Raw genomic sequence first — 27,411 nt, forward strand, 5'->3', positions numbered from 1 at the left:
GGAAGTGAATTCCAAAGCAATGTTGCAATTAAGCTTTTTTTCCTCCTGTATTCTGTACAAAATACTTGCCTCCAAGAATGTACTGGCAGGCAATACATAGGGTGTTTGTAGGTGTGTGTAAAGTTATCCTGTTATGATTAGTATTGTGCAGGCAATAAAAGCCTGCCCACCTTGTCCCTGCTTTTAAGAACTATTTCTGAGGTAGCAGCACTTTGAAGGAAGTCAAAAGAGCAAAAGGAAATACATTTACAAATGCATTCATGTTTCTCAGTGCTCCTGGAAGTAATAAGCAAATTTCTGAATCTTCGCTTAGGTAGAATTCACCTTTCATAAGGGGAGAGAGGAAACTATGCCTTCTGAAAACTGAAAATATTTTGAATAAGCAACCTTAATGCATGACCTAAACTTTAGCCCCTTCCTTTCTGCACTGTTTGGCCACAACTGGGACTAAGCTTTCCTTGGGGACATAGATGGGAGGTTCCAGTACAATCCTGCCACTGCCCTTCTGTTGCCCACCCCTTTGTAACATTATTGTTGATCTGATTTCCAGCTGGGCTCTTGCCACTGTTTTATATAAAGCAAATGCTCAAACAAAGGCAGCATCGTCAGACTTCATGTTGAAAACGTAGAAAACTGACATTGCTTCTGCCCAGATAAGAAGCTCATGGAAGATACTGTAGCTCTTACTGATGAATGGTTATAGAATTACAGAATCATTCTGGTTGGAGAAGACCTTAAAGATCACTGAGTCCAACCATAATCTTACTGTACCAAGTTCTGGCAGCACCCAGCCTTGCTTAGATCCATTGTTAGGGACAAGACCTTTTTTTGCCTCCCTCCCTGACTCCCCCTTCTCTAAGGGATATATGGGGTTTTTTCTGGGTTATATAGGATTGCTTTAGTTGGTCCCTTGGCTCCCTGTTTTCTGAAGGTGTGTATAGAGAGGTCTTAGCCATGAGATGGAGTAAGTTTCTGTTCTATACTAATGGCCTTGAAACCCCCTGTTATGCAAGAGCCTTTACAACCAGTACCAGTCAATAATTCACTTTAGCAATTACAGATTTGTGCACTGGGTTGGTACCAACTTGGCACATACTGCAGTTTGTTTTAGTGCATTGCCCTTTCATGTGTAACACTTGTAGCTAATACTCTTGATCAACACGTGGATCTTTCTGGTGCAATTTATCTTGTACCTCGTGGTGTTATTGCTCCCAGCTATCGATAACCTCCTTCTGCCTGAGCTGCCAAATTTCTTTGTGCCTTCTATCTAATAGCTTTGCTTCCTCTTGGCTTTATGTAGGATCTATATATATAAATATATATAAATATATATACTACATATATGTATAAAATATATCTTCATTTGGAAGGATGAGGGTAGTTTTTGTAGTACTAATTCATAAAGCATTAAACTCGGCAGCAACAGAGTATAAGAGATCTTCAAAGAAAAGACTGACTTCACAGCATAGAGATCAGTTTGCTACTAGCAGCTGGTTTTTATGAGCTGGAAAAAGAAACAGCTTACTAATTAACAGGGTAATGAGCAGGGTGAAGATTGTACTCTTGACAAGTTGCAGTGTATGTGTGAGTGGTAATCAGGCTCCACCTTGCCTTTCTGTACATCTGAAAGGAGTGCAGTAATTATGGGAACCCCTGAAGTTTGTCTCTCCAGTAGGTCTATCCTACAGAAGATTTTCTGTTGGGGGTTAAGGAGCAGTTAGGGGAGAAGTTCAACAAATGCAGGAATTAACTAAATAGGAGGAAAAGCTTCAAGGTCCCTTGAGATGATTCTGGACTAGTTCAACACATCTGAATTTGTAGGCACACTTGGGCAACAAAGTGAGCTCTGTGCCAAAATATTCTGTGTCCAGCATCCAGCAGGACTTTCAGACGAGCTACTATTGACTCCTTGAAGATCTTCTTGGGCTTGGCTGGTTGTATGTATGGGCTAATGCCAAGGTTGGTCTATGGCTGTACCAGCCTTGCCAGTCCCCACCACTGAAACTTTTGGTAGTGGGAGGTCACCCTCTGATGAGTTTTATGGGACTGTAGAGCCACCCAGTGGCAGTGTCCCACAACCTCCCCACTAGCCCAGAGCAGTTTGCAGCAGACCAGTCTGGACAGTGGTCAACAGTTGGTTAAATGTCTATATACTGGTTGGAGCAGGCTGTGATTCCAGTGGGATACCCTCTTGTGTATAGGTGGAAGATTTTATGCAGTGATTCTGCGTAATTGCCAATCTTGCTGGATTAATTTTTCAAGCCACATCCTTTTTGCTGTCGTACTCTTATTTTGAAGATGACACCAATTTTATTAGTAACCTAATAGGCTGATTCTGCAGGCAAGTCACTTGTGCTGCTTAGCATTAGAGATAGCTCTTGTTTGGTGTTGACTTTTGAAATCAAAATGAGATAGAGTGCTTGGCTTTGGTAGCAGTATGGGTTTTGTGTTTGGAAAGTGAGTCTGGCTCAAATAGCTGAAAATTTTGCAGAGCTGTTGCTGCTGCTCAGGTTGCAGAGTATCACTGATAGAAAGTCAAAAGGCTTATGATGGACTTGTAAGAAAATATGAACCTCTTGTGAACAAATATGTACTCCTGTCATTTGTATTGTGGTACAATCTACATTTAAGATTGTTTTCTGGTGTCTCTAAAAGCTTTTTTTGCTGCATAAGATCTTAGTACAAAAGACTAAATTCCTATTAAATTGCTGCTTCAGCAAATTAATCTGAAGTTTATTCCATGAGGATGTCCACATGAATGCTTTATACTTCTCAGTTGTAAATGTGTCTAAATTGGCTGTTCCACAAAATGGATCAGAACAGCTTCACTGTTCAGAAATCTTGGGCAAACAGTCACTTATGTTGTGCAGTAGTGCAATTCTAGTAGAAAGTACCAACTCCTTGTGTAGTGACATAAGGTGGATAATCATCTAGAGGCAGACAATTGCCCAAACCATGTCAGGGAGTAGCAACTGAGATGAAAGATCAGAAAGTATATTTGTGCCATGCAAGGGTGGTCCCTGACTGTTCAGTGCCTCCTTCCCTGTGCTGATGTCCACATGGCTACAGCAAGCTAGGATGAGGGTGTTGAAAGGCTGAGGAGGAAGGGAGGAATAGGGTGGCCTTTGGCTGGCAGTCTGCAGTGGTGTCTGCCCTACTTGAGTGCAGGTTTTCCATGTTTCTAAGTCAGCTTCTCTTTATGCTTTCAGTCTTCATGAGCCTTTTCCTCTTGTGAAAGTGTTTTCTCTGGGGTGTGACAGGTGCAAGATGCACTTCATGGTGGATTAGGTGGAGCTGCAAAACTGTCTGAAAAACACTCTCTGCTCCAAATTCCTTCCAGTGATCTCTGTTTTGGCTAAAAGAAGATGTAGCAAAAAGGAGAGGGAAGTGCCCCAGAACTGGTAGTACCCTGCTCAGGCTGATACTTGCCTGCAGGACTGACTGCAGCAAATCCCAGTGGTACTGCAGAACCCTGCAGCATCTTTGGCAGTGGCTTCTGCCCTACAAAGTGCAGCAGAACTGGCAACTGCCTTGCCAGTGCAAGTGGAGGAAGTTTCTCAAGTCAGCTTTAGTTTCTCTCTCTCTTTACAAAAAAAACCAAAACCCACCCGACCCTTGACTCCCCATTGCCTGTGACCTCAAGGGAATAACCTGTTCATATATTTTTCTGCATATCCCCTCTCCACACCCACCTTTTGTGGCTTCAGAATTTAATGAAGTGGGTGACTCAGTACTAAGTATAAAGACTCCTTCCGGCATCATCTGCCTGTGGCTCATTTCCTGGAGCTGACATCAGTGGAGCCTCTGATTTCCTTATGAAATAGTGAGACATTAAGATATCCTTTGCACAGTGTCCTGGGCATACTTGCCGACTTCTCTGGTGACTGCATGTCTCCCTGCTCTAAGCTGTGAATAACCAGTAGGTTAATTGCTAAGCTGGATGCTGGTGGAGCACAAGATAAATCAGACAAGTCCTTAGATCTATTTTGCACAGTAAAATTGTGTTCTAGTTTGCAAGTGGTTTATTAAAGAAAGAATAATTTCCAGTCCTTACTACATTTGCAAGATTTTATTAAATAAGCATGAGTTTGATTAATGTCTTGCTTTCTTCCTGATGATAAGCTCTCAAAAAGCTTTTAGGAGAGAAACCTAGCAAAGATGGGTCGTTTGTTTTTTTTTTTTAAGGAGGGTGGGATGCTCCTGAAAATGCTTGCAATGCAGCATCAGATCAGGCTGATCAGGCCAGGCAGCAGCAAGAGGTTAAGCCACCTTTGATGCTCCTGGAGGCCCACTGTGGTCCACTAAAGTTTCTCTGGCTCTGGGGTCTCGTGAGGCTTGTATGGCTCAGCTCTCTAGCCATGAAGGCTTTCTCTAGCATGGTGATGCTGAGGGCTGGGGGAGGGCAGCATGTATTATACCCCTTTGGCGGGATGACTGGAGCTGGCTATATGCCAGCAGCTTTTTTAGGCAGGAGCTAGAGGTGCCTGTAGGCAAAACTTCCCCATAAATCTCTAGACCTGGTGTAGCATACCCAGGAACTTGTGCATCACCATGGGTTTCATTAGTAGTCTTGTACAGCTTCCAATATTAGCATGATATCTCCTGGCATTGCTAACTAGGGGTGGAACAGATGACTTCTGGAGTGGGCAGGAAAGCCTGGTGTCCAGGAGCTGGTGGTTGTGCTGTCCTGAGCACTGGGACTCACTGAGGAGAGCAGTGGAGCTGCACAGCCCACTGTAGCCAAAGGCCATTACAATGGATGTGCTTCCTTCCTCCTCCAGAGCATTGCCAGAGGGTCTATTCTTGAGGACCAGTGGTGAGAGGAGAGTAGCAAGGTGACTCCTGAATTTACTCTTTCTGGTCTCTTATCACCTGCAGGGCAGCGGCTGCCACTCCCACAGCTGTCATTGAGCAACCTCTGGAGGGCAATTATGAATCAGTGGCCTCCCAGTGAAACTTGGCAGCTGGAGCTGGGGATGAGAAGTGTGTAATGAGGTGCTGGAGAGATCCCATCACGTGTCACGAGTCCTCCTTGTGTGTAAACCTTTGTCCTGACGCTCCATGCAGGAGAGTGGACATGTCATCTGAGTACCTTAGGCCTTTTGTGATTCCCTAAAAGGCTTTCTGGTGTAGTCCAGACACTGGTAGACTAGCCTGATCATAAAACTTCCTATTTTGGAAGAGTGTAGGGAGTGGTGTGGAACCAGCTGTGCTTGAGGAAGTGGGCTGGGAGTGCCTGGGAGCTGCACGTCCACTGCCTGCTGTCACCACACCCTGGTGCAGTGAGTCTTGGGGTATGACGCAGGGATGAGTGGTGCTGGCACTGCCAAAGTGCTATTTTAGGTTTGAGTGTAATTGCAGGTTGGACTGACAGGACTGGCTTTGGAGTATTCTGAGAGCTGAGTGCTCCTAGAGCTGTGGTAAAACTGGCTGTTGCTGATCCTTTGCAAATATGGGAGGCAGGTATTTCACATGCCCTGTTAGTTAAGTTAAACTTCTCACAGTGGAGCCCTGGAGGATCTGTGCTGGCTGACACAGTGGGCAGCAATGTCCTTTCCCCTCCTGGCAGAAGGAATGGTAATTAATAGCTGTTAGCCCTATAGGGTTATGGTTAAGCCATTACAATTATCCAGGAAAAGAAAGGTGAGTAAGCAGATGTTTGAAGCCCCATGGGCTGGTGACCTTGGTGTCTTCAGTGTGAATCTGCCACCTGTAGGTGTACCTGCAGGTGCTGCTTTTCTATCCCAGTAACATGGATTCCAGACACAAGGAGAGGAACTTTCTCTTTTCCTCAGACAATGCTCAGCAACTCCTCACATCTCTCACAACCTAGCTTGGGATCTGGGCTTTGGCACAATCTTCCCAGGAAACCCCAAAGCCTCAGCACTTCCTAAAACTCCTTACATGGTGGAGTTACATTGTGCAATGTGCTCCTGCATAGTGAGATTCTGGTGGTTTAGGAGCTTCTAATCCTGGTGGAGGGACTAAACTTCCAGAAATAAGTTTCTTCAGTTTTGTTGCATGTTTGCCCCCAGACTTCACAGGCTGGATGCAGTTCCTGGTTTGGTTGGATCTGGGAGCCACATGGGAGCCCTGCAAGGAGCTTGCAGCCAAGGGCAGGTGTGATGCTGAAGCTGGTTTTTGGTGAAAGTCAGAGCAGAATCAAAGCTGCACTTCTCTCAACTCCACCTGATGCTCAGGCAACTGGATCTTGGTGAAGAGCAAAAGTGTTTTTCAAACCAGTTTCTTTCCTTTTAAGTTGCAGCTGCAGTTCTGGGAATAAAGACCTCTATTTTGGTTTCCATTGTATATATATATATATATATATATATCACCCTGAGGAAGCTGACAGGTTGTGGGTTTGGAGCCGGGTATTTTTTTTTTACTGTTTTGTTGTGAGGTTTTTTGGTTTGTTTTTTTTTGTTGTTTTTGTGGGTTTTTTTGAGGGGGAATTTTTATCTCTTGAAACTTTACAGCCAGAAGCTACATTTTCAGGAGATATCCAAGAAATGGGACCAGGTGATGATTCACCTTCCTGGCTGACATAGGTTCATTTTGTTTTGTTTTTAACAAACAAAAAAATCACCTAAAAAAATCAAACAAAAAACCCCCAAAACCCAAACAAAAACCACCCCGAAACAACCACAGAAACCAAATGACCCTACAGCTCATTTTTTGGAATGGTCCCAGGTTCTTCAAATTCTTCACTAATTTAAGTAAGTGACATCCTTTCCTTTTAGCTGTAGGAGGGCTGAATCATTATGAACCTATGAGGAAAATAAGTTTCTGATAGGTGTGAGTGTTGCTTGGAAATCGCACTTGACCTTGGTGACTGATTCTGCTCCTGTGAATTGCATCAGAAACAACCCAGTGCAGGATGTTCCTGGTGCTTGTGTCTTCCTGGTCTGTAGTGCATGGCTGTCTGTCTGTCTTTCCTCTAGAGCAGGCAGGGATTAGTAGTTGAGGTAATGCAGTACATTACAATATAGACCAGCTCTGAACTCAGTTTACCACCTGTGGACCACACTTTAGTTTATTTTTGTTTATTTTTATTTTCTTCTTTATTGTAGGATGAAGTAGCAGGCAGAATCTTCTGCAAATGCAGACTGAGGCTGAATAGTTCCAGGTCCTCTTTGCTCTGTTTGTGTGCTTCTGGGGGTTTTATAGATATCCATAAAAGAAATACATAAGACAAAATACAAGCTCCAACTCACTTCTTGGCTATACAGGCTGTGAGCTAACAATACAAAACCCATCGAACTCAAAACATTAAAAGTGAAAGGTTTCCTCTTAAAAAAAAAATATATAAAAACCCCAAAACGAACAATTTTGCTTACCTAAAAGCTTTATATCTTACTACCTCCTGTTCTCAAGTGCCAAGCAATAAAAGCAAAAAGCTAGTTGTTGGGGGAGGATCCCCACAGCCCTGCTCGGTGTGTATGCGATGCTCCGAGCTCCCTGTCCCTCAGCCTTTCCACTGCATCTTCTTGCCACACGACCGCGTCCCTTCTGTGGCTCTGGGATAGCGACCTCCCATTTGCTGGGCGGGGATGGTGGGAGGAATGCTGGCTGTCCAGATCCCTTCCGTGGGCGGGGGAGAAGCTTCAGCGCTCCGTCCGGTCGAGGGAGCGATTCGCCTTCCCGGGAGCGGAGGAAAGGTAAGGAATAGTGGTGGTGCTGGGAGCTGGCTTGGGGATGCTGCTCACCCAGCTCCCTCCTGCTCAGAGTGGTTGGTGGCTGCTGTGGGGATGAATGAAAGCAGAGATTGCCCTGCCAAGGACTGGTTCTGCTTTTATTTTCTCTGCGAAACGTCTAGCGATTCCCTAATGCTGCAGTAGATGAAGGAAAATAGCTCTAGGCAGAACGAGATTAATTTCAGGTTTTAATGCGTTTTAAATTTGGAATTTACCAGGGCACGTGACCGAGTAGCACTCGCAAACAGAGCAGCAGCGACTGACTTTGCATCACTGGGTATTTAATTTTTAAGCAACAACTCAGGGTGTGCCTTTCCAGAAGTCTCAGTCTGGGGCATGTCTTTCCCCATCTCAGTCTGCAGCAGGCTTTTAAAAAGCAGAACTAAAGCTTTCATATCAGAAATGTTAAACATTTAAATGCTTGCCTTGCAGAAAGTGCAAGGAGCTCTGAATGCTTTTGGGGAATGACTTTGCTGGCTCTGGTGGATGCATAACTTTTTGGGGTCTTTTGCTTGGAAAAGTTGGACTCTGAGTGCTGTTTTGCTGTTCTGGTGGGAATGGCATATGGCATCACAGCCTGGCAGGAGTTTGTTTCCAAACTGAGGAGTTTATTTTGCTTGCTATATTTTCTGGTAAAAGCTGTCTATGCTTAATGTGGAAGCCAGTGTAAACCCCCTCCAAATGCTTTAGCAGTATTTTCTGCTTAAACCACTTGTATGCCAATTACTTTTTTGTATTAGACTGAGATATTGATATTTTTTGTGCTGAAAAACTTAATGTGTCTGAAAACCTATAAAATACATCTTCTGTAGCTTCTTCATTTCTTGGTGTTGTTTATACTGAATGTGTTACTCTGAGGTTTTGCTTAGCTATATTTTACTCCTACCCTGCATTTATTCTGCAAAACATCTGGCTGTAAATAGTGATTTCCACAGCTGGAGGACCTCACACCCTCCTGAAAATCAGAGTAGTGATGGGTTGCCATGGGGTTTACAGTGCACACATCTTTCTAACCATTACATCCAGGGATACCTGGCACTGGTTGAGCTGCTAAACCCAAGAGAGGAGGAGGAGGAGGAGGCAGCAATGCAGCTTGAAGGGACCCAACAAGAAGTTAGTGTCCTCTCCAAGAGTGCTGGGTGGATTTTGAAGATTGTGCCTCATCTTGAAACTTGCTAACTAGGGTATATTTTGAAGAGATTTTTAGTGCTTGTCCAACAGTCTGAGAGTCAGAGCAGAGCTTGCCTGATTCTGAACTGGCAACTGCTACCTTTTGCTCTCCATAGTAAGTTGTATTATAGAGACATGTGGGGAACACCCTGTTGTTAAAATAAACATGATTTCATTCTCATGGAAGCCTCCTGAGAGGCAAAGACAGCAGCTCTCCTGCGCATTAATCTTTGAGATGGTTTCTGCCTTTGTTAAAGGTAGACAGAATCTGTACCATCATCTTTAGAGAAAATAAGTGTTGAATTTACAGGGGTTTTCCTACTTCCAAAAGCTGCTAGGGCAGCTATGCAGTGACACTGATTTATTAAAGTCTAGTACTGCTTTCTTGCTCTGAATCAAATTACTTTTCCTTCTTTCCGGTTTTCCCAAGTGCATTCTAAACAGGATTACAGGTAGCAGAGCAAGGATGAAAAAAAGTTTTTCTTCTTTTATCAGTAGCTCTTCCCAGAAGAGATCAGTTACCAAAATTCCTGTTTTTTAAGAGACTCCTGAAACATAATTCCAGTACTTGGAGCATGGCTCGTGGTTTCTAGTTTCTTCTTTAAGAAAACATTCATTGACACACTTTTTTGAATGTTGATTATCTGGGCAGCCAGTACTGAGCTGCCAGGATTTCAGGCCTGACTGTGCCATTTCAGCTCTGTTTACCTTCAGACTGATAAAACAGTCTGCAAAATTACTCTCTCAAGGTTATACCTTTTAAAAGGTTGCATGAAACCCACCCTCCCAAAATTAATTGCTGAGACTCCCTGTTGCCTGGCACATCAGGGATCAGAACCGTCATGCTGGGTGTTTGGCTTGCAGGGGCTTGTTTGCTGGCATTGAATAAGCAGTGACTGTACTGTGATTTAATTTAGGAATCAAGTTGATTGCCCCACCTGGGCAGGAGGAAGGCTTAACAAACTGAGTAACACTTTTTTGCTGTATCATGGCATACTGAAAATCAGTCACATTACCTGCCATGCAAAGGCATTACCTGAGAGCAGAGGCTGGAGGTTCTAAGGGAATGGAGATGGGTCAGGTCTATGTGGTCTTGACTTCCTTCAGGCATTGAAGGGCTTTATCTATATTCTGGGGACCAAGGAACAGGCTGAGGTCTGCAGCTCAGCCTTGTAAGGCATTGGGCTCCTTTTGGGATGAATACTGGAAAATAAAAAGGCACATGCTTTAAGCATCTTAAGGGTAACATGAAGATCTCAGCAAGCAGTTCTCAGTCACTTCTGGGGAAGGAAATTCACACTCATTAGCCTTGTGATTCTCATACCTCCTGGCTTATGCAGGCAGAGAACCCATTGGCTTTCCCACCATAGCTTTGAGAGTCCCACTTTAAAATGAGGGATGCCTTATGCCAGGTTTTGCAAGGGGCAATAAGAAATGGGTCCTTTCTTGAAGTCATTTATGGTAAAGTTACAGAATAAGCAGAAGGAAGTGTATAATGCTGCTTTTTATTTGAGGGACTACGCAAGAATAAGTATTACTATCAGCCTAAGAATTTCCTGAGAGGGGAGCATGATTTTTCTGTGCCTGAGCCAGGAATTTAAATTAAGTCTTCTGAGTTTCAGTCCAGTAGCTGGCATCTGACCCGCATCCCCCTCTTTTTTACCTTCTTGCACTTTTAAATTATCTCTGAGTGTTATTTGCTTTTGCAAATTCCAGGCAGTATGAGTGTTCTGCTCTTCCTTTCCTGCGAGGTCTTGGAATCAACACCTGTTTCTTGTTGTACTGGTTAACAGGGGATGTTGCTGTTCTGTTTCCTCTGATGTGAACAAACTATTAAAATTAAAAAGTGAGTTAAAAAAAATCTAGTGGGCTGTGATCTCAGGTGTGGTTTACTCCTGGAGCAGTTGCTCTGCTAAAACCAGAGGTGTGCTACAGTGCAATGTTTAGAAGTATTAAGCAAAGATGCTTTTAAACTGATGCATTGGTTCCTTGAGCAGTGTTTTATCTGTTTCTGTTGTTCCCTACAGATGATAGGTACTTTGTAGATCTCTGTAATAGAGCTGGAGCAGCAAGGAGCTGGGTACACTGTAGCTGTAACTGCAGCATGATGGATGCACACAGGAGCAGCTACAAGCTCTAGTAGGCAGCTGCTCACCTCCTTGAAAATCAGCACTGCCCCATCCATCCAATCCACTTGGCCTTTGTCTTCCATGTCAGGAGCCTTCAGAGAAGAGTGCAGGTAGTTTTCTGTGCTTGTACCTTCTGTTTGAGTCCCTCAGTATCTTTACCTTTCTGATGGTTCAGTCTCCTCATTGTAAACACTGGGTCATGCTAGTAAGCAACATTCCACTTCCTCTCTTCTAGGATTGCTGTCACCCCTTAATGTGCAAGAGAGACAGCTCTGGCTCATAGTCCTTTGGGGCTGGATGGGGATGTGTTGGGGGCAACTGCACTCAGGATGGGAAGGTGGAGTGGAGGCATTTGTGTTACTCTGACTTCTGCTTCCCTCCAGCCTTTGGACAATTGGATATTACATGGCTGAGCATCCTCAGCTGCTTGCTTTCTGTTTTCTGTATCTATGAGACAGAGAATTTGTGTGCTCAGATCCCTATAGATTTCTGTGTCACATCTCTAGCTTTCAGGACTTTGGATGCTGCCCTGAAGGATGTGGCTTTCCTGGACTTTTAGCAAGGGGCTGATTCCTGCTTGACACTGAGTGGGTTTGATGCTGATTTTGGCTTTTCTGTGGCTACTGGCTACAGTTTGGTTCTGGATCAGAGTGCTGAACATGCTCACCATTTTCTGGTCCTGGCTGCACCCCAAAAAGCCTCCTTGGCTGTGCAGAGGAGTCAGGTACATATGAATTGGCAGGTGGGATGGTGCTTGTTTTTAATAAGGATTTAAGATGATTGGAGATAATAAATCTGTTCTGTCTTGAATGGAGAAAAAACCACTTTGACCACCATGGAAGTAGTGAAGGATCAGGCTATCCAGGCTGTCCATGGATATTGGGGAAGCAGTTGAAGTCTAAGCAAAAGGCCCATAAAAACTTGTTTGTTGGAGTGACCCCCTCTCAGTGCATCCCAGATCCCTGCTGGGCATCTGCCCAAATGTTAAGCAAAAAAAAAAAAATCTCTGGCATGATTCTACTCAGGTGTAGCTAGGAGAAAGTCGGTTTTCAATCAGGACCTGCTGAAGGAAAGCATGTTTCCAGAGGTGGATACCTCATAGTGACCTTCCTCTAAATCCAGAGAGAGCTACCTGCAAGCCAAGTGCAGTCACACTGCATGTGTCTCTGCTTCTGATGGATTTGACAGATTTTTTTATTTTTATTTTTTTGTCTTCAGAAGCAGTGAGCTGTTTAACAAGGTTAGTAAAATATTGCTGTCTGCTCTCAGGTGAATATAAATGTAGCAGGGAGTCTGTCTCTTCCAACATGACAGTTTCAGGGATTTGAAAGACTAGTAAGGAGACTTCTGCTGATTTAGAGATCCTTCAAAAACAGCAGTTGGAGGTAATCTCTATATGGGACTGGGAATGAATGAGCTGCAAGGAGTTTGTACAGTGGGAATTGCTATCTGCAGTCCTGCATCCTTTCCCTGTGATGCAGCAAGTGGCTTTATACCCTCTGGTGGGCTTTATGCAACCTACATGGGTGAGTCAAAGTGTGTACTTGTGTAAAGGATGTACTGGGTGTAAAGGCAGTAGCTTGAGGAAACTGGAGAATTAGGAGGTGGGAGCAAACAGCAAGACAATCTTAAAGTAATTCTGTATTAAAATTTGAATTGGTTTGTAGTTGGTCCTTGGCCCGCTGAAGTAAGCTGTTCAATGTGGACAAGGAAAACAGGCTTAACAGTGAAATAAAGCTGTATTTGGATGATGGCTTTGCAGGTATTGTGACCCAGTGCTGCTCAACAGGTAAAGCACTGCAGACCTGGAGAGCAGAGCTGTAGTTTCATCATTGTTGAGCCCAATATGCATGGGGCTGGGAAAGCCTGGTAGAAGGGAGGAGTCACAGATGAGATGCAGCTCCTTGACTAGTTCTGGCACTGCAAAGAAATACTTGCTCAAAGCTTCACATACCCCTTTTCTCCTGAGGCAGGGGAACAATTGAGTCAGTAAGAACACGTCTGTGTTTTTGCATGCATGAGTACTGTGGTCATGCTAAAAGCAGCAACAATATAATTTCTGTGGGACAGTGGTTTGTAGCCCTGTTAGACACCACAACGGTGCAGCCTCCGCAGTGGGAGAGCATCTCCTGATCCCTGCTCTTATCAGGATGACACCTATTGCTGTGTGGAAAAGGTGGAAGTGTGGTGAAGGTCTGGTTTCTGTCTGTCTCTCTGACCAGGGACTATATGGAAGGTAATTGCCAAATGAAAAATGATGTGCTTCCGGCAGTCTGGCATTTGCTAATAACCACATGTAATTTGTGGGTGCTGTTTTGGAGGAGTTTGATGAACAAAATATTGTTTGAAACACACAAACTGATTATGAGCAGGAGAGGACAGGGCATGGTAAATTTTCATTTGCAGGCCATCAATCCCTAAACTTCTCTCTCCCCCCCCCAAAGTGCCTGCAAGTACTTATCTTGGAGGACTCCAGACCAAATCTTCAAGCTTTCACTTCCTCTTGTTGCTGTCAAGCTGGAAGATGCTGTCTGTAAAACCCCAAAGGCTTCGTCTGAATTAAACCAGAAAAAGTAGCCAGGAGAACTGCTGGGTGTGCCCGATGATGGGTTATGGAGGATTATGTGAGCCTGCAAGCATTTCCAAATGCAACAAGAGTGTAAGGCTGGCCAGTGCTTGTTGAATAAGATTCCTGCAGTGCTAGGAGACCCCTGCAGAATCCTCTGTGGCATCCCAGTCACCTGGGAAGGGATGCAAAGAAAATTCAGGCTTTCAGCCCCCACCAGTGTCTCTGCTTTGCCCTTATCAGAGTGACTGCCCTGGGCTTGCTCAGCACCTCAGGAGTTTCCACAGCCATGGAGAGGGTCTGTGCAGCAGGGAGGGAGGAAGGGCTGGAAGCAGAGGGCTGGGAAGGACTTTGTGGTGATGAAAATTCACACATCTTGCAAAAGGAACCCAGGGGAGTGAATGGGGCAACAGCAGCAGGAGAGTGTGGATGGCCACTCAATTCTCTGATGCAGCTCTTGGCAGGAGCTGGCCCTACCTGCAGAACAGGGAGGGAAAGAAGGATGGAATAAGCCACAGGAAGCCTGGGGGCTGGATTCTATCTCAGCTGAATCACCAGGATTCCCTCCAAATTAGCAGGGTGGCTATGTCAGTAGCTATGTGTTGCCAGCCTTGAGGCTCTGGCACTTGCCATGGCTTGTGGAGGATCGAGTGCCTGGTTGTCCAGCTCATTATTCTTAAAACAAGATTGATACATATTGAGTTAGTGGTCAGACACATAGGGGTTTTGAAGTATTTTTAATTAGCTAATGCTCACTGACTTGTTTTCTCATGTCTGCAGCCCTTGTAATGAAAAAATAGCAAAACCACAGGTTCCTCTGGAAAAGGGAACATGTACAGGGTGAGTCACTGTTCCAGACTAGGCTTATCTGCATCTTTTTTTATTAATTGGGTGGAAAAAGGACATATTAGTACCTTTTTGCTGACGCTTTAATGTGTCTCTGCATTTGCCTGTTTGAGTAAACAAATGGATGCCTTTAATCAGTCACAGAGATATTAAAACAGGGTAGGTCTGGGAGGGACAGAGCAGCTCAGTTTTCCAACTAACACAGAGCTGCTAAGAAAGCAAATTCTTCCATTTGGACCAGCAGCAAATTCCATCTCTGTTTCTGTTGGAAGTGTTCAAGTAGCTGTTGGGAAATATTTGGTTGCTGTGTGCTTTCAAAATTGAATTAATCTTCCAGCTTTCAAGATGTGCAAATGCTTGAATACTCCTTTCCTATTCCTTCCCCTCCTTTTTCCATCCCTCCTCTGTGCAGGATGTAGCTCCCAGGACTTCCTCTCTTGGGGAGGAGCCTGCGTTTTTTTCTATGGTCTTTTTCACTTGCTTGTCTGGGCAGTTAATCCATCCAAATGTCCTAGTTATCTTCTGGCACTTGTGCTGGAAGTTCTGAGTGCTGCAGCAAGGCATCCCTCTGGTGACATCCCTGCTGCAATGGCATGTCCACAGGTGGCTTACAGCTGTTAAAACATCCAGGCTAGGGCAGCTTTATTTTAGCTGCCTGTATTGCAGCTCTGTCTGGATAGCAAATAAACTAACCCTGGGTGCAGTGAGTGCAGTGTATTTAGAAGTTATAAAACTTGTTTGCACAGGAACTTTATACAGCCCCTCTCTGGGAAGGGAGTTGGTGTTTGAAAACCTGAGATGCACTTAGGCTGCTCTCATCTATAGCACGAAGTGAAGGAGAGAAGCAGGCTGCTCTGTCTGCCAGCCAAGCTCTTCTGGAAAGCTGCATTTCTGCAGCTGTGTGTTATGGAGCTGCCCGTGCTTTTTTTTCTGTGGGATCAGGAATGAAGGCAGGAAGAAAAGGGGTCTGGGTCTGGAGCAGGAATTGCTTCCTTATACACTGTTTATGTGTGCATTCACTGATGGACCATCTGTCACCAGGGTGTAAATGGGTGTGGGGGATAACCAGCTCACTGCTCTCTCCTCTTTCCCCCACATGGTCTTTTCCTCGTTCTAAAATGGGTCTTTAAATGACAGTTTGGCTCTGGCTGTCATTGCATGTCCTGGCTGGGACTTTGCTTGTGGTAGAAGTGAAGGTGACGTGGTGAGGCTGCATCCCCATAGGGCTTCACATGATGTGTGATCCCTCTGGCAGTGTGATAAAAGGGCTTTTTATGTCCATGAAGACAAAGCCTCTTGTTTAAAAATGCAACTGAGTGAAAAAGACCATTCCGAATGACCTAGACTCTGCAATTTAAAAATAAACAAGAAAAAAATCCCACACAACCCAAAACTGAAAAGATACCCTGTGCCCCAGCTCAGTGTGCCAATATTGGTGTTACACCTTTCCATGGTGACAAACAAATCTGTAAAATTGCTTTGGGAGCTTGGCAGCCTCTGTCACCTTGTTAACTTTATGGCCCACTAACATTTTCATATACTTTTTTGTTATAACATGTTTCCCTTTCCAGACAGATGTAACAAAATCAGATGTCTGCTTTTTCTCTGTTGGTTCAAACTCTTCCTCTCTTCTCTCAAGCAGTGAAACAAAGAGGGAAGAAGCAATATGAAAACTGATAGGTAAACCTGTTTTACAGTCTTACTGAGTGAGCTGAAAAGCATAGGGGCTGGAAGGTTGGGGTTTTTTTGTATTGTTTTCCTGAGTAAAGACCCACACAAACTGTGGCATATCCAGAGCATGGTATTTCCCTGATACAGTCCTACAGAGCAGCTTTTTAAAAAGCTCTTGGCTTATATTGTTGTTAGCTGTTTGTTTTGTTGTTAGAGATGTTAGAGATAGTCATCAGCAAATGACATTCTAAATAAGAAGTTAGATAATGATGCTTTTTGGAACTCCCTTTTCAGTGGAAATCCTCATGTTTTTAAAATTAATTGGTGCAAATGAGGGTAAGGAAGGAAGCAGAACTTTTGGCTAAACTTTTAGTTTCATTGCTTGGTCTCTTCTGACTGGCAGCTCATGCCACCTGCCTCCCTACGTAGGCAAAACATTTCCTAAGTGTTTCTCAGGTGTTTCTGCCAGTTGTGAAATCCACCTCCTATGCGAGGTGGCACCAGCCTTGCTCAGAGCTGACTTTCTTGCTGAGCAGCTCCTTTATCCCCTGGGAATAACAGCCAGGTTTTCGTGACACTGAGGCTGCGGGACCCATGGGAGTGCTGTGGGGAAGGGGCTGCTTGGTGCCTGGAGGTGGATCCCAGACTGCCTGACTGGGCATCCAGCAAGATGGGCAATGCTGCCCACAGCCTCCCTGCATACTAACATTTCCTTGGTCAGCTAGCCTAGTTTGTAATTTATTTATTTTTTTAATGTAAATCTGATGCAGCTTCTCTGCATTTCCTTTCCCTGCCACATTCTTGCAATAGGAGCCCAATGATGAAGTTGGCTGTCTTGCAGTTGGTGGCTTTTACTGACTGTTCAACATCTTGTCTGCTGGCAGCTCTGGAGATGCTGGGAAGTGGGGTCTGATGTGCTTTCCTTTTTGTCTCTGCAGTGATGCAACTTCTTGTTGACTTTCTCTGCTCTTAGCACCTGTCTGAGCTGCTCTCCCAGGCTGCCACACCTGCTGCTCACTCTCGATTTGTTTCTTACAGACTGACTGAAGTGTTACAGAAGCCAATATTTACAGCTACAGGCAAACTTGTGTCTTTAAACTTAGTGAAAGCAGCTGGGAGCCTCAGACAAAAGAAGTTTGCTTATTGGAGCACAGATATTTTTGAAATTGAGCCTCTTGTGTCTTAAACAGTGAGCCAGCCCATCCAGGATCCTGCTTTCTGACAGTCTGTAAACCTGAATTCAGGACTCATCCTTTTGCTTACAAAAGCAGTTCTGTCTGTTCCCATAGGCAAAGGAGAAACCTTTTATTTCTCAGCTTACAGTGATTGTAGCTAACAAAGTTGGAACTGGAAAATCTTGGGATGCAAATCTAATTTGAAGTTGCACTGAACCTGCCCAGATACCCATTTTTAAAGACCCTGAGCTAGAGCCAGCATGTCTGCTAGAAGGTGCTTATCAGTACCTACCTTTTTGTTCATGCAGAGGGATTGCCCTTTTTGCCTTGTTCCATCAGTCACTGATCTCCTTTGGTCACACTGGCTGGAATGCCAACAGAGCATCTGATGCTGCTGTCACAAATTTCAAGGGAAGGGGATGTGGGCAGGCCACTGGCCTTTTCCCATCCTTATGGTGCTAACTCCTGGCCAGACAGTACCTTATCAGTGTTCAGAAGGGAGCATTAGAGCAGATGGGTGCAGGAACTCTGTGCTTCATCCTCTCTGTTTTTTTAAAAACCAGGCAGATCTGATCAAAGCATTATTTCTGTATAATTAAGGTTTGTGTGGCTGATGCCTGCTGTTCTGCACTTGGTTGTGGGGTTCCTGTTGTGCCTTGCTCAGGAGGGTGGAAGGTGTCAGTGGACAGTACAGACAGCCAGTTGTTTACATGGTTTATTGAGAAACTGCTGAAATAAACAGGTGTTTATTCAAACAGTTTTCTTGGAGAAAAATCAGACTTTCTTTTTTGCATACAATATCAGGTACACTACTTAGTGCATAAGGACTTTCTTCAGGTGCTGTTCAGAATCTTTATTGGTTGGGTTTGGTGACCTTGTGCTCTCAAGGCACAGGCAGAGGGAGGTCAGTATCTCTTGCATCAATATTTCAACTCTATTCTGCTATTGTTCAAAGTTGCAGAAAATCCCTGGGGATGTGATCTTCTCTGACCTACAATGCACACTGGTAACAGGTAGCTTAATGTGTGCAGAGCAGCATAGCTCATAAAATAAATACACAGAGCTAAATATTAACAAGGCTAATGAGATTTTTTTACTTGTTAAGGAGTGCATTTCCCACTTTGAGTTTCACACGTCTGTTTCTTAGTGGAAAGATAAATGTGGCTTCAAGAACTGTAGTGACCTTGGTACTGATTGTTGCTGTATTGCTGTTCAAAACTGCATGAATTTGAATGCAGCCAAATTTCACACAGTGTCCTTTTTCTCTCTTTAGGTACTCCCTAAATTCATGAGATGGCCAACACCCTGCAAATCTCCAAAGATGAGCTGGAGGAACTCAAGGAGGCCTTTGCCAAAGTTGGTAAGTCACAGTCCCCTTTGCTTCTGTCTGCTCTACATTTCTTATCCCCACCCCTATGAGCAGTGGTACCAGCAGGATCTTACGATCTTCTTTATGCCAAAGAGTCCCTTGGCAGCCTTGTTGCTTCTGGCCTGTCCCTTCTAGGCACAGATCACAAGGCAAGGGACACGGGTGTCAGTAAGCACTTAGCAGACAACCTTGCTTTGTTGCTCCAAGGGGGCTTTGCTATATCCTGGTGGCAGAAGAAATATCCAAACAGGTATTGCATTACTTTGGCCCAGGCAGCACTTCAGGTCTTGCACTGTGTTTGGTTCTGGTGGTGTTGGTTTGGGCAGCTTGGCTGAGCTGTGCAGGTGTGTAAGGTGCTACATTTCTGGTTTGTGTAGGTGGATTTGAGGCACTGCATTTGATATGCTTATAGGCAGAACCTAATTAATCTCTGTTTACCTGCCCATTATGGAGCAACTTGCGGCAGTAACAAAAAGCTTTGCGGCTGCAGTAGGTGTTTATTGCCCTCTGGTGGCTCTGTTTCTGCTCTGGTTCTCACCTCTCTTAATGAGCCTGCGATGCTTGAGGGGTTGCACAGCCCAAGCCTGACTGTGCCTTCAGCTGAAAGCTTCAAGCTTTCCCCCGGCTCTGGCATTGCAGAAGCCTCTGGCAAGCTGCTTTGGGAAGCTGAAGTGGACAGAAAACTGACATCATGGAGAAAATGATTTTTTGCTGGTTTAGTTTCCTGATATGGCTTACTGGAGGATCAGAGAAATACCAGGGAGGGGCAGGATGGAAGCTGGACCAAAGCATTGTGGACTAAAATCAGTGTATGAGGCTGGGGAACCACACCCATGACTGGCACTGGACAGGAATGACTTGCAAAAGTGGTCAGAGCCAGTGTTTCATTTTCCTAACAGGAAACTGGCATTTCTTGAGCACTGATTATGAATACAGACTGGTAGCTGCCTCATGTCTGTATCGGGTAAACTGCCCTCTAGAGAAGGTGGCTTTTAAAACTCCTATTTGCTCTAGATTTGAAGTCTGCAGAGAGAAACAGGAATTTCAAAGACGACTGATTCTCCTGGAGCAGTGTTTCCTGTTGGTACTTGAAGCAAGCTGCATTGTAGTTCTTTCTCTTTTCTTGCTCTTCCCAAGACTTTTCTAGCAGGTGGAAGTGGGATGACTCAGAAGCAGATGAGTGACCATCATGCTTCTTGCTGCCTAATGTGCCTGAGTGCAAACCTTAATAAGACTGGGATACAGACAGCCTGTTCTGTCCTTGGATAAACTTGAAATGATTAACTTGGCTGGAATGTGGTGGCTTTTTGTCATTAGTGTGTGGGGAAATTATCAAGATCAGGTTGGCTGTCTGCCTTTGCACTTGAAACACAGAGGAACGGAAGACAAATCCTGGTTTGTTTTAAGGAACCAGCTCACCCTGTTCAGGAGGTGAATCCCTGTTTGGTTTTAAATTATAAAAGCAGTTTCAAAACTTTGATAGTATTTAGAGATGTTATAATTAGCCTCAACATACCCACAAGGGAGATGGGATCTGTTAGTCCTTTTCAGCTGCTTTCTGTTTTGTGTGCTTAGGTATGATACAACCTGCAAATACTGCTGTGGAACATGCCTGTCAGGCATCTCTTTGACTCTGTCATTCCTTGTATTCATGCCTAAAGGAGCTATATTTGCCCTAGGGTATACAACCGGTAGCTAATCGGGTGGCTGACTTTCACAGCCAGTCTTCTAATGCCATCTCTAGAAAATGTGAAAAAAGCTGGACTAAGACTGCTATTTAAAATGAAGCCTTTGTCTCATATCCCAGCTACCTGAAAAACTTGGAGCACAGTCTAGAAGCACAGTTACAGCAAAGCTCAGCTGCTTGGCTTCTGCAATGTCAGAAAGGAGGTGTAGGGGAGAGGGGGAAGTGTCTCATGGGGTGGTTTCTGCTCATCAAGATGTGCCCCTCTCCAGTGAAGGGATTGCATGGGTTTCCTGGAGATCTGCTTTAACTCGAGTGGGGGGCAAGTTGCTTCTCTGGATGTGTAGGTTGGTAGGACTTTAAAAGGTGTGTGTTTGACCAGCTTTTCTATATGCAGCTGGACAAGACTGAAACCTCTGGTGATGTTGGAAGGCAGTGATGTATTGTACTATGTTTTCTGTCATCATTCTCCTTCCATGCCACTTGAAGGTTATTGACTTTCTCCCATGCAACTGCTGTGCTGTTCTCTGACAGCCAGCAAAAAACAAGAGCCCCATAGACTTAACTACTGCTTACTAGAAGCAGTCAATGGGTTTAAGGTTTACACTAAAGTCAGCTACAGCTCAACCAACTCCCAGCTTCCTACAACCAGATGTTTGTATTGTAAGCATTCCAAGTGTGGTAAACAGCAGAGGGAGAAAAAAGTATTTTACTATCTGAAAAAAGTAATTGAGGCATAAGAACTGTCTGGGCTTTGAATGACTTGCAGGCTAGTGGGAGATGACCAGGTTGCTCTATATCTAGCTCACCTCTGAATTTGTTCTGTGGAACAGGTGTGTATGTGTGTACAACACATACATGGCAAACAGCAGCACTGCATGGGGGGGGCATGGCAGAACAAAATCTGCAAACTTGCTCTGTTTAATGGCTTCTTTCTCCAGGATTCTGATAGCATAGATAAGCATCTTTTCTGGAAACATGAAGTACTTAAAAATCATAAGCCAGCTGAACACTTTGTTTGCTCCTGCAGGGTGGTGAAACAATGCTCTGAAATGTTAGCTTAAGGCAAATAGGGATGTGTGATCCTGCCGAAGTGTAGCCTGCTGAGCATATATCCTTAAAAGGAAACCTGTGGGTTACTTTCCCCTCCTGCATCCTGTTATTTAAGCTATTTTAAGGACTTGTCTGGAGGAAGCTGAGCCAGAGCTTGAAGCAGCTTTTGGGCTGTGTTTTTATTCTGGCTTTGCTGCGCCACCTGCCCATGGGCAGAAGATGGTGCCGTGCATCTCTGCAGTGACCTTTCCCAGGTTTAGCATCCTGGCATGCATGCATCTTTCAGTAGAAATAGGAAACTTCAGATGTGCTGTAGTTTCCTTTCCATCAGGCAGATTATAATGAATCCAGGCTGTAGCTTGTCTGTTAAAGCAATTTTGTTTTCTTCCATTAGTAATTCTGGGCCATGTGCCGAAGGATTTCTTTTGGGATAGCTTCTATTCTAACAGCCTCTTCAGCTGCTGAATACCATTTCAGATTTTGTTAGAGAGTGACATTAGACCACCTTACAGCTGAAGTCTGGATCTGTTACAGGACACATAGCAAGGCTCCATATGGTGGGTCTGCAGTAAGGCTGGAATTAATTTTGGAACATGCTGGTGCTACAATTGTGACTTTTTTTTTTCCCCAACTCTTTTTGTACATTTGACTGTGATACCAGAGAAGAAACAGAGGTGATTTGTCATATTTGCAGGGCTAAAGGCTTTTTGAAATGTTAGTAGAAGAATGCATCCATATTCTACTGTGTAGTCTTTCACCAGCCAATGTTGCTCTACTCTTACCACGATAAAACCACAGCCTAGCACGTCCGCCAGGCTTTAACACTTAAATCTGCACTTCTGGGGCCAAGAAACTATGTTGGTTTTCCCTTTCACTTCTCAATAGGCTCAGACATGGAACATAAAAGCCTGGTTTAGAAATACTTGGGAATGCTTAAGCTAGCATGTGAAGAGGAAAAGCATTCCCAAATCCAGACCAAAATCGCACCTGTAATACTATCAAGGGTACAATATGTATTTTGAAGTCTTATTTTTCTATCTCCTTTGCCTGTGAACATTTGGGTAGATGTAAAACTTTGTTTCTTGGGTGGTGGATTGACTGGAAGAAAAGATGAAGAGGTTTTTCTGCATTTACCCATTCTGGTGGCTTGGGAAAGGATTGTGACTGCTTCAGTCAAGCACAGGCTAAGGCAATGGGTGTTGGCCCCAAGCAAAGTTTTGAGTTGGGTCCATAGGCCTTGGAGATAAACATATCCCTTCTTGCCTGATTTTCTTCACTGGTTGTGAGGCAAAGATGCATATTATGGAGCTGTAGTAATAAGAAAACTAACAGAAGAAGCTGTGGTTTATGTAGAGGTGAAATAGTTTGCTCATGACATCTCAGTCTGGACTTTTTAATAAAGCTTGCCCCTCTAAGCTTGCATTCTTTGGAATAAAATTCTAGAATTAAAGGCCAGCCTGTTGCTATCATTAATTGTTGGCCCAAATAACTATATTTGATCAACATGATTGCACACACTGACATTTTATAAAATATTTTGGTGTAGTTATTAATACACTGGAACTAATCTTTGTGTTTGAGACCTAGGTACTGAGGTGTATGAAGGAATACACTCTTGCTCTGTGTTACTTCAAATGTTTGCCACTAAGCATTTGAATTTCACTTTCTTGCTAACTTATAGAAACAATTTTTAAATTCCCTATGGATCTGAAAAATGGGGAAGGTTGGAGTGGTGGTGAGGACATGCTGCTTGCTGGAATGTTGTTTTAAAATGAAATTTTAAAATCACCACTTACACCTCATTAAAAGAAAATTGACTTTGAAAATCTGTTTTCTTTAAAAAAAGTATTTTAATTCTACAGCCTTAAGGAGAGATTGCTCCTTATAAATAGCAGAAAAATTATTGTGAGTGGGCATATGGGCAGAATGGTGGCTGGGTGAAGCTGAGTCGGGCTGGGTGCCTTGCAGCACAGTGTGATTTTGGCAGAAAGTGGTGGTGAGCTGCAGTGGGCAGCGCAACCTCACATCTCCTGCACCTCTGGAAGTGTGGGGAAAAAGTAATGCAGCTGCTTAAATACAGAGGCTCCTCTCACTTAGCTTTGAAGGGCTTGACTGGTGTCTTCAGTACAGGCACCGTGTTGAGTTAGTGGAGCTTGTGGTTACATGATGATCATAGGAGATGATGGCCAGATCTCCACATCCTTGGCCAAACCAGATGTTCTCACCAGCAGCTGTAACCCAGGGCTGGTACCTACCCACGGCCCCAGCCCTTGGAAGAATAAGATGAAAAATCTGGCACTCAATTAACTTTCCTGAGCTATCTGTACCACCTGCCTACAGCAAAGGGATGCTAACATGAATACTGAGCCAGTAACATCACCACATGCCCTAAATCCCTGTCTCTCTGGACATGATCGCTCTTGGCTGCACAGGGACCTGACTCTGCCCAAGCCTGGATACAGCACTGGTTAACCTGAGGAAGACTGGGGCTCCTGGGTATGCCCTGTATAATCAACAGGTGGGGTGAGGTCCCCAAAGGGCTTGGGATGTGTTGGTGTGAAAAGCTCCAGATTCACTCTAGATTCTTGTTTTCTTCCCAAATCCAGTGGATGATAATGCCTCACTAAACATGCAGTGCTGCTGTGGTTTGGTGATTGACTGTCAAAGAAAATGTCCTTGCAGAGCATTCTTGGGAAGCATTAAAATATTTGACTGCAATTTTCTGTCAGTGATAAATGGATAACATTGTTGCCAACACGATAAAAATACATAAATGCAGAGCAGACTTTGTGTTTTTAGTTCAGAAAGGAAGAAGTACTCTTTTTCATTACCATCTGTTTTTAACATGCAAAGCCAGCTGCAGTTAGATAGAAAAAGGAAACACTCTGGAGATCATTTATGAGAACAGAAATGCTCTGTATAATGTGCTCCCAAAACAAGTATGCTGTGATGGGACATGCTGGAATATTCCTCCTTGCCTCCATGTCTTGTAGATGTCCCCAGTGTGCAGGTTGCTTTCTGTAAAGAACTTTTGAGCACGGGGGCTGTGTTTCTGCCCTGCTGAGTGGGGCTGCTCCTGTCAGGTTACTGGTACATTTCTAAAACCTTCTCCTGCCCCTTTTCTTCCTCAGACCTCAATAGCAATGGATTCATCTGTGACTACGAGTTACATGAGCTCTTCAAGGAAGCCAACCTGCCTCTCCCTGGGTACAAAGTGAGAGAGATCATCCAGAAACTCATGATTGATGGTGACAAGAATAAAGATGGGAAGATCAGTTTTGAAGAGTTTGTCTATGTAAGTGGTATTTCTGATTTTTCAGCAGCCTGGGGAACCCTTTTTGGACAAAGCTAAGGAAGGGAGTAGAAGAGGTTGAACCTGACTTCTAGGCCACTTATCCTATTCCTAGTTTTGTTTCTACAAGCTCTTTACTTTTGAGGACTTAACATGTAACAGTCAGTTCTTTGTACAGATAAAACCAGACTTCTGCACTGTCACTACCTGCCTTTTGATTTGGACACAAGGAATATTCATATGCCTTTCCTTATTGAAAACTCTGTTGGAGCCTGAAAGACCCCACATGAGGTGACAACTGGAAAAAGACTTCCAGTTCTCCAAATTTACAGTATTGACTGGAAGCCACTCGTTTTTTCCAGGCACATGGATGAATGCTTGTATTCCCAGTCATGCAGTATAATTTCCTTTTTCAATTTAATGGGACTGAAAGTATTTGCTAAATATTTGAAGGGCATTTCAAGACACTCTTGGAGATTAATCCTAAGTACTGATCTAGGAAAGTTCAAATCTGTCCCCTTAAAAGGAAGGAACTGAAGTGAGGATGTAGAGAAGCTGGAGAATGGATCTAACCTTCAGTCTTTTCCTGTAGAAATAGGTCAGATTTTTTTTTCTTTGTCTTTACAAAAGCACATTACTTCTGAGGTACTGGTTTAATAACCATTGCTTCATTGTTTTTATACTCTGACCAAATGCTGAAAGAGTAATAAAACTGTGTGCAGTACTTTGAAGGAGCTGTTTTCATGTCTACTGTTTTTCTTGGTATTCCTTAATTCATCTTCACCTTCTGTTCCTTAATTGTTTTCAGACCCTCTGAACTTTTGAGTTCGGAGTCAACTAGTAAGTTGGAGTTTGTTTGCAGTTTGTGAGCACTTGCATGCTGGGTGCACGTTTCAGCTGTTGGTTTGAGCTGGTCTGTAACTCTAACTTTGCATTAAGAAGGAAGAAATAAATCTATTGTCACATTTGAATGGTGCCAGTGATCAAGTAAACATGAAGTGTCTTACAGGCAGCTGTACAGTAGAAGCACTGGTTAGCTGCAGGATTTTTACAAACAGAACTGTTGTTTTCTGAGCACTTTTACTGGGGTTTATGATATAAAGGGTGACATGAACTGACTTGAGATTGGGGCCAAGTGACTTAGTAGTGCCTCATCATTAAAGCACCAATTTTCAAAGCAGGTGTGCAATACCAGTAACTAGTCCAGCAGATTTTAGAATTAACAAATCTATTTCAAAACTTTTATGTTTAAAATCTACCAACCAAAACCCCAAAACTTTTGGGATTTTGAGTGTTCATTCAGCTCTGCTGGATTACTAGGGGGAGCAAAATCTCTCTGTGCTGGAGGAGGTTTAACTGCACTGCATCATCTTCTTGACTTGCCACCTTCCCTGTGCTTCAGGATGGGGAAGCTATGGCATGACAGGGACTGCAGTGACACCTCTGCAGCCAGATGGGCAAGTTCCCTCCTCTTCTTTTAACATAAACACTTTATTGCTCTGCTTTACCATGCTGTTCCATTGTCTTTTTCTGTGTAGTCTTAAGAGAATCTTTATATGTTTCATTTGCATTTTTGGCATGTTTGAAACTAATGTGATGAAGTTTTGAGGGACTTACAGTAGGATTTCAAGCCATTGGATATATTTTTTCCTAATAGTAGCTAAGTTCTGTAGAACGTGAGGGACACTAATAGTAACATTCAACCTATGCAAACAGCTCATGTAATCTTTCTGTGCTGAAGCATCTATTCTGCCCTCAAATCTGAGGGTATGTTGTCACTTAGCCCAGGCCTGCTCTTGAGGGTGAGGCAAATCTTACCTGGAGTGCTCCTTGTTACTCAATATTTTAGATTTTTCTGCCCTACTCAGAACTGATTCTTGGGTTGTGCACAGTCTTTTGTGTGAACTAGAGTCACTGTCTCACAAGCATCCAGCTTACACAGAAAGGTTAAAATTGCACAACAGCTTTCTCAATTTGGGGCCTGTGGAAACTGCTGCATGGTTATCCACTCTCAGACTGCAAAGGTTTAATATTTTTTTCTCGTGGTCTCTTGAAATCTAGTCGAAAAGGTAAATGTGTGTGAGGTACTTCATGTCTAATGCTTCTGTTTCAGTAGGCACTGAGAGTACATGTTTGGGAGAGTGGGATGGCCACTATCCACGTTAAATATAATACCACTACACCCTTGCTGAGCCCTTCACGTTTGCTCATTTTACTACAAGGTCTGCTTTAAAGCTGAGAAGAAATAACTGCTTCTGTGGTCCTTTCATCTTATGAAGACAAATTTTTCTTGTCTAACAGAACACTTTAAATTGTAGATTTTCCAAGAGGTGAAAAGCAGTGATATTGCTAAAACATTCAGGAAAGCAATTAACAGGAAAGAAGGAATCTGTGCCATCGGGGGGACCTCAGAGCTCTCCAGCGAGGGGACTCAGCACTCCTACTCAGGTATCACTCTGCCTTTCAGATCCTCTCTTGGGTGAATGGAGCCCCTATACCCCAAATAAATTTCTACTGTCCTGCCATGTGCTGTGTTTTTGTTCTCTGACAGCTGAGTGATCTCATGCCAAAGTGAGAACAAGACAGAATTAGAGGGTAATACAAGATTTATAGTGTGTAAATTAAATGTCTGCTTATTTGTTTCTTTAACTCTGCTTGTTAATGAAGTCCTTGTGTCACATAATAAAGTTGTTGAGTAATGAATAACAGGAATATTCTGGTAACTGGAAGTTAAAGTCATATTTCTTTAAATTTTGACTAAT

General features: G+C 43.7%; 1 protein-coding gene across 3 annotated transcripts in view; it reads left to right on the forward strand.

The window, feature by feature from the left end:
• The window catches only part of PLS3 (plastin 3), a 48,611-nt gene that overhangs the window by 9,867 nt on the left and 11,333 nt on the right, over window positions 1-27,411 (forward strand). For 2 of the 3 annotated variants that reach the window (XM_008501676.2, XM_030448875.1), the window contains exons 2-4: window positions 18,525-18,611; window positions 24,489-24,652; window positions 26,968-27,097. In XM_008501676.2, the coding sequence (XP_008499898.1) occupies window positions 18,545-18,611; window positions 24,489-24,652; window positions 26,968-27,097 (361 nt within the window). In that variant the 5' untranslated portion in view covers window positions 18,525-18,544. Of the gene's footprint in view, window positions 1-7,576; window positions 7,659-18,524; window positions 18,612-24,488; window positions 24,653-26,967; window positions 27,098-27,411 lie in introns of those variants that run through there. The other variant, XM_030448874.1, reaches the window with a different exon arrangement.

Source organism: Calypte anna, chromosome 4, assembly GCF_003957555.1.
Source record: "Calypte anna isolate BGI_N300 chromosome 4, bCalAnn1_v1.p, whole genome shotgun sequence".
In the NCBI taxonomy this organism is placed as follows: Eukaryota; Metazoa; Chordata; class Aves; order Apodiformes; family Trochilidae; genus Calypte; species Calypte anna.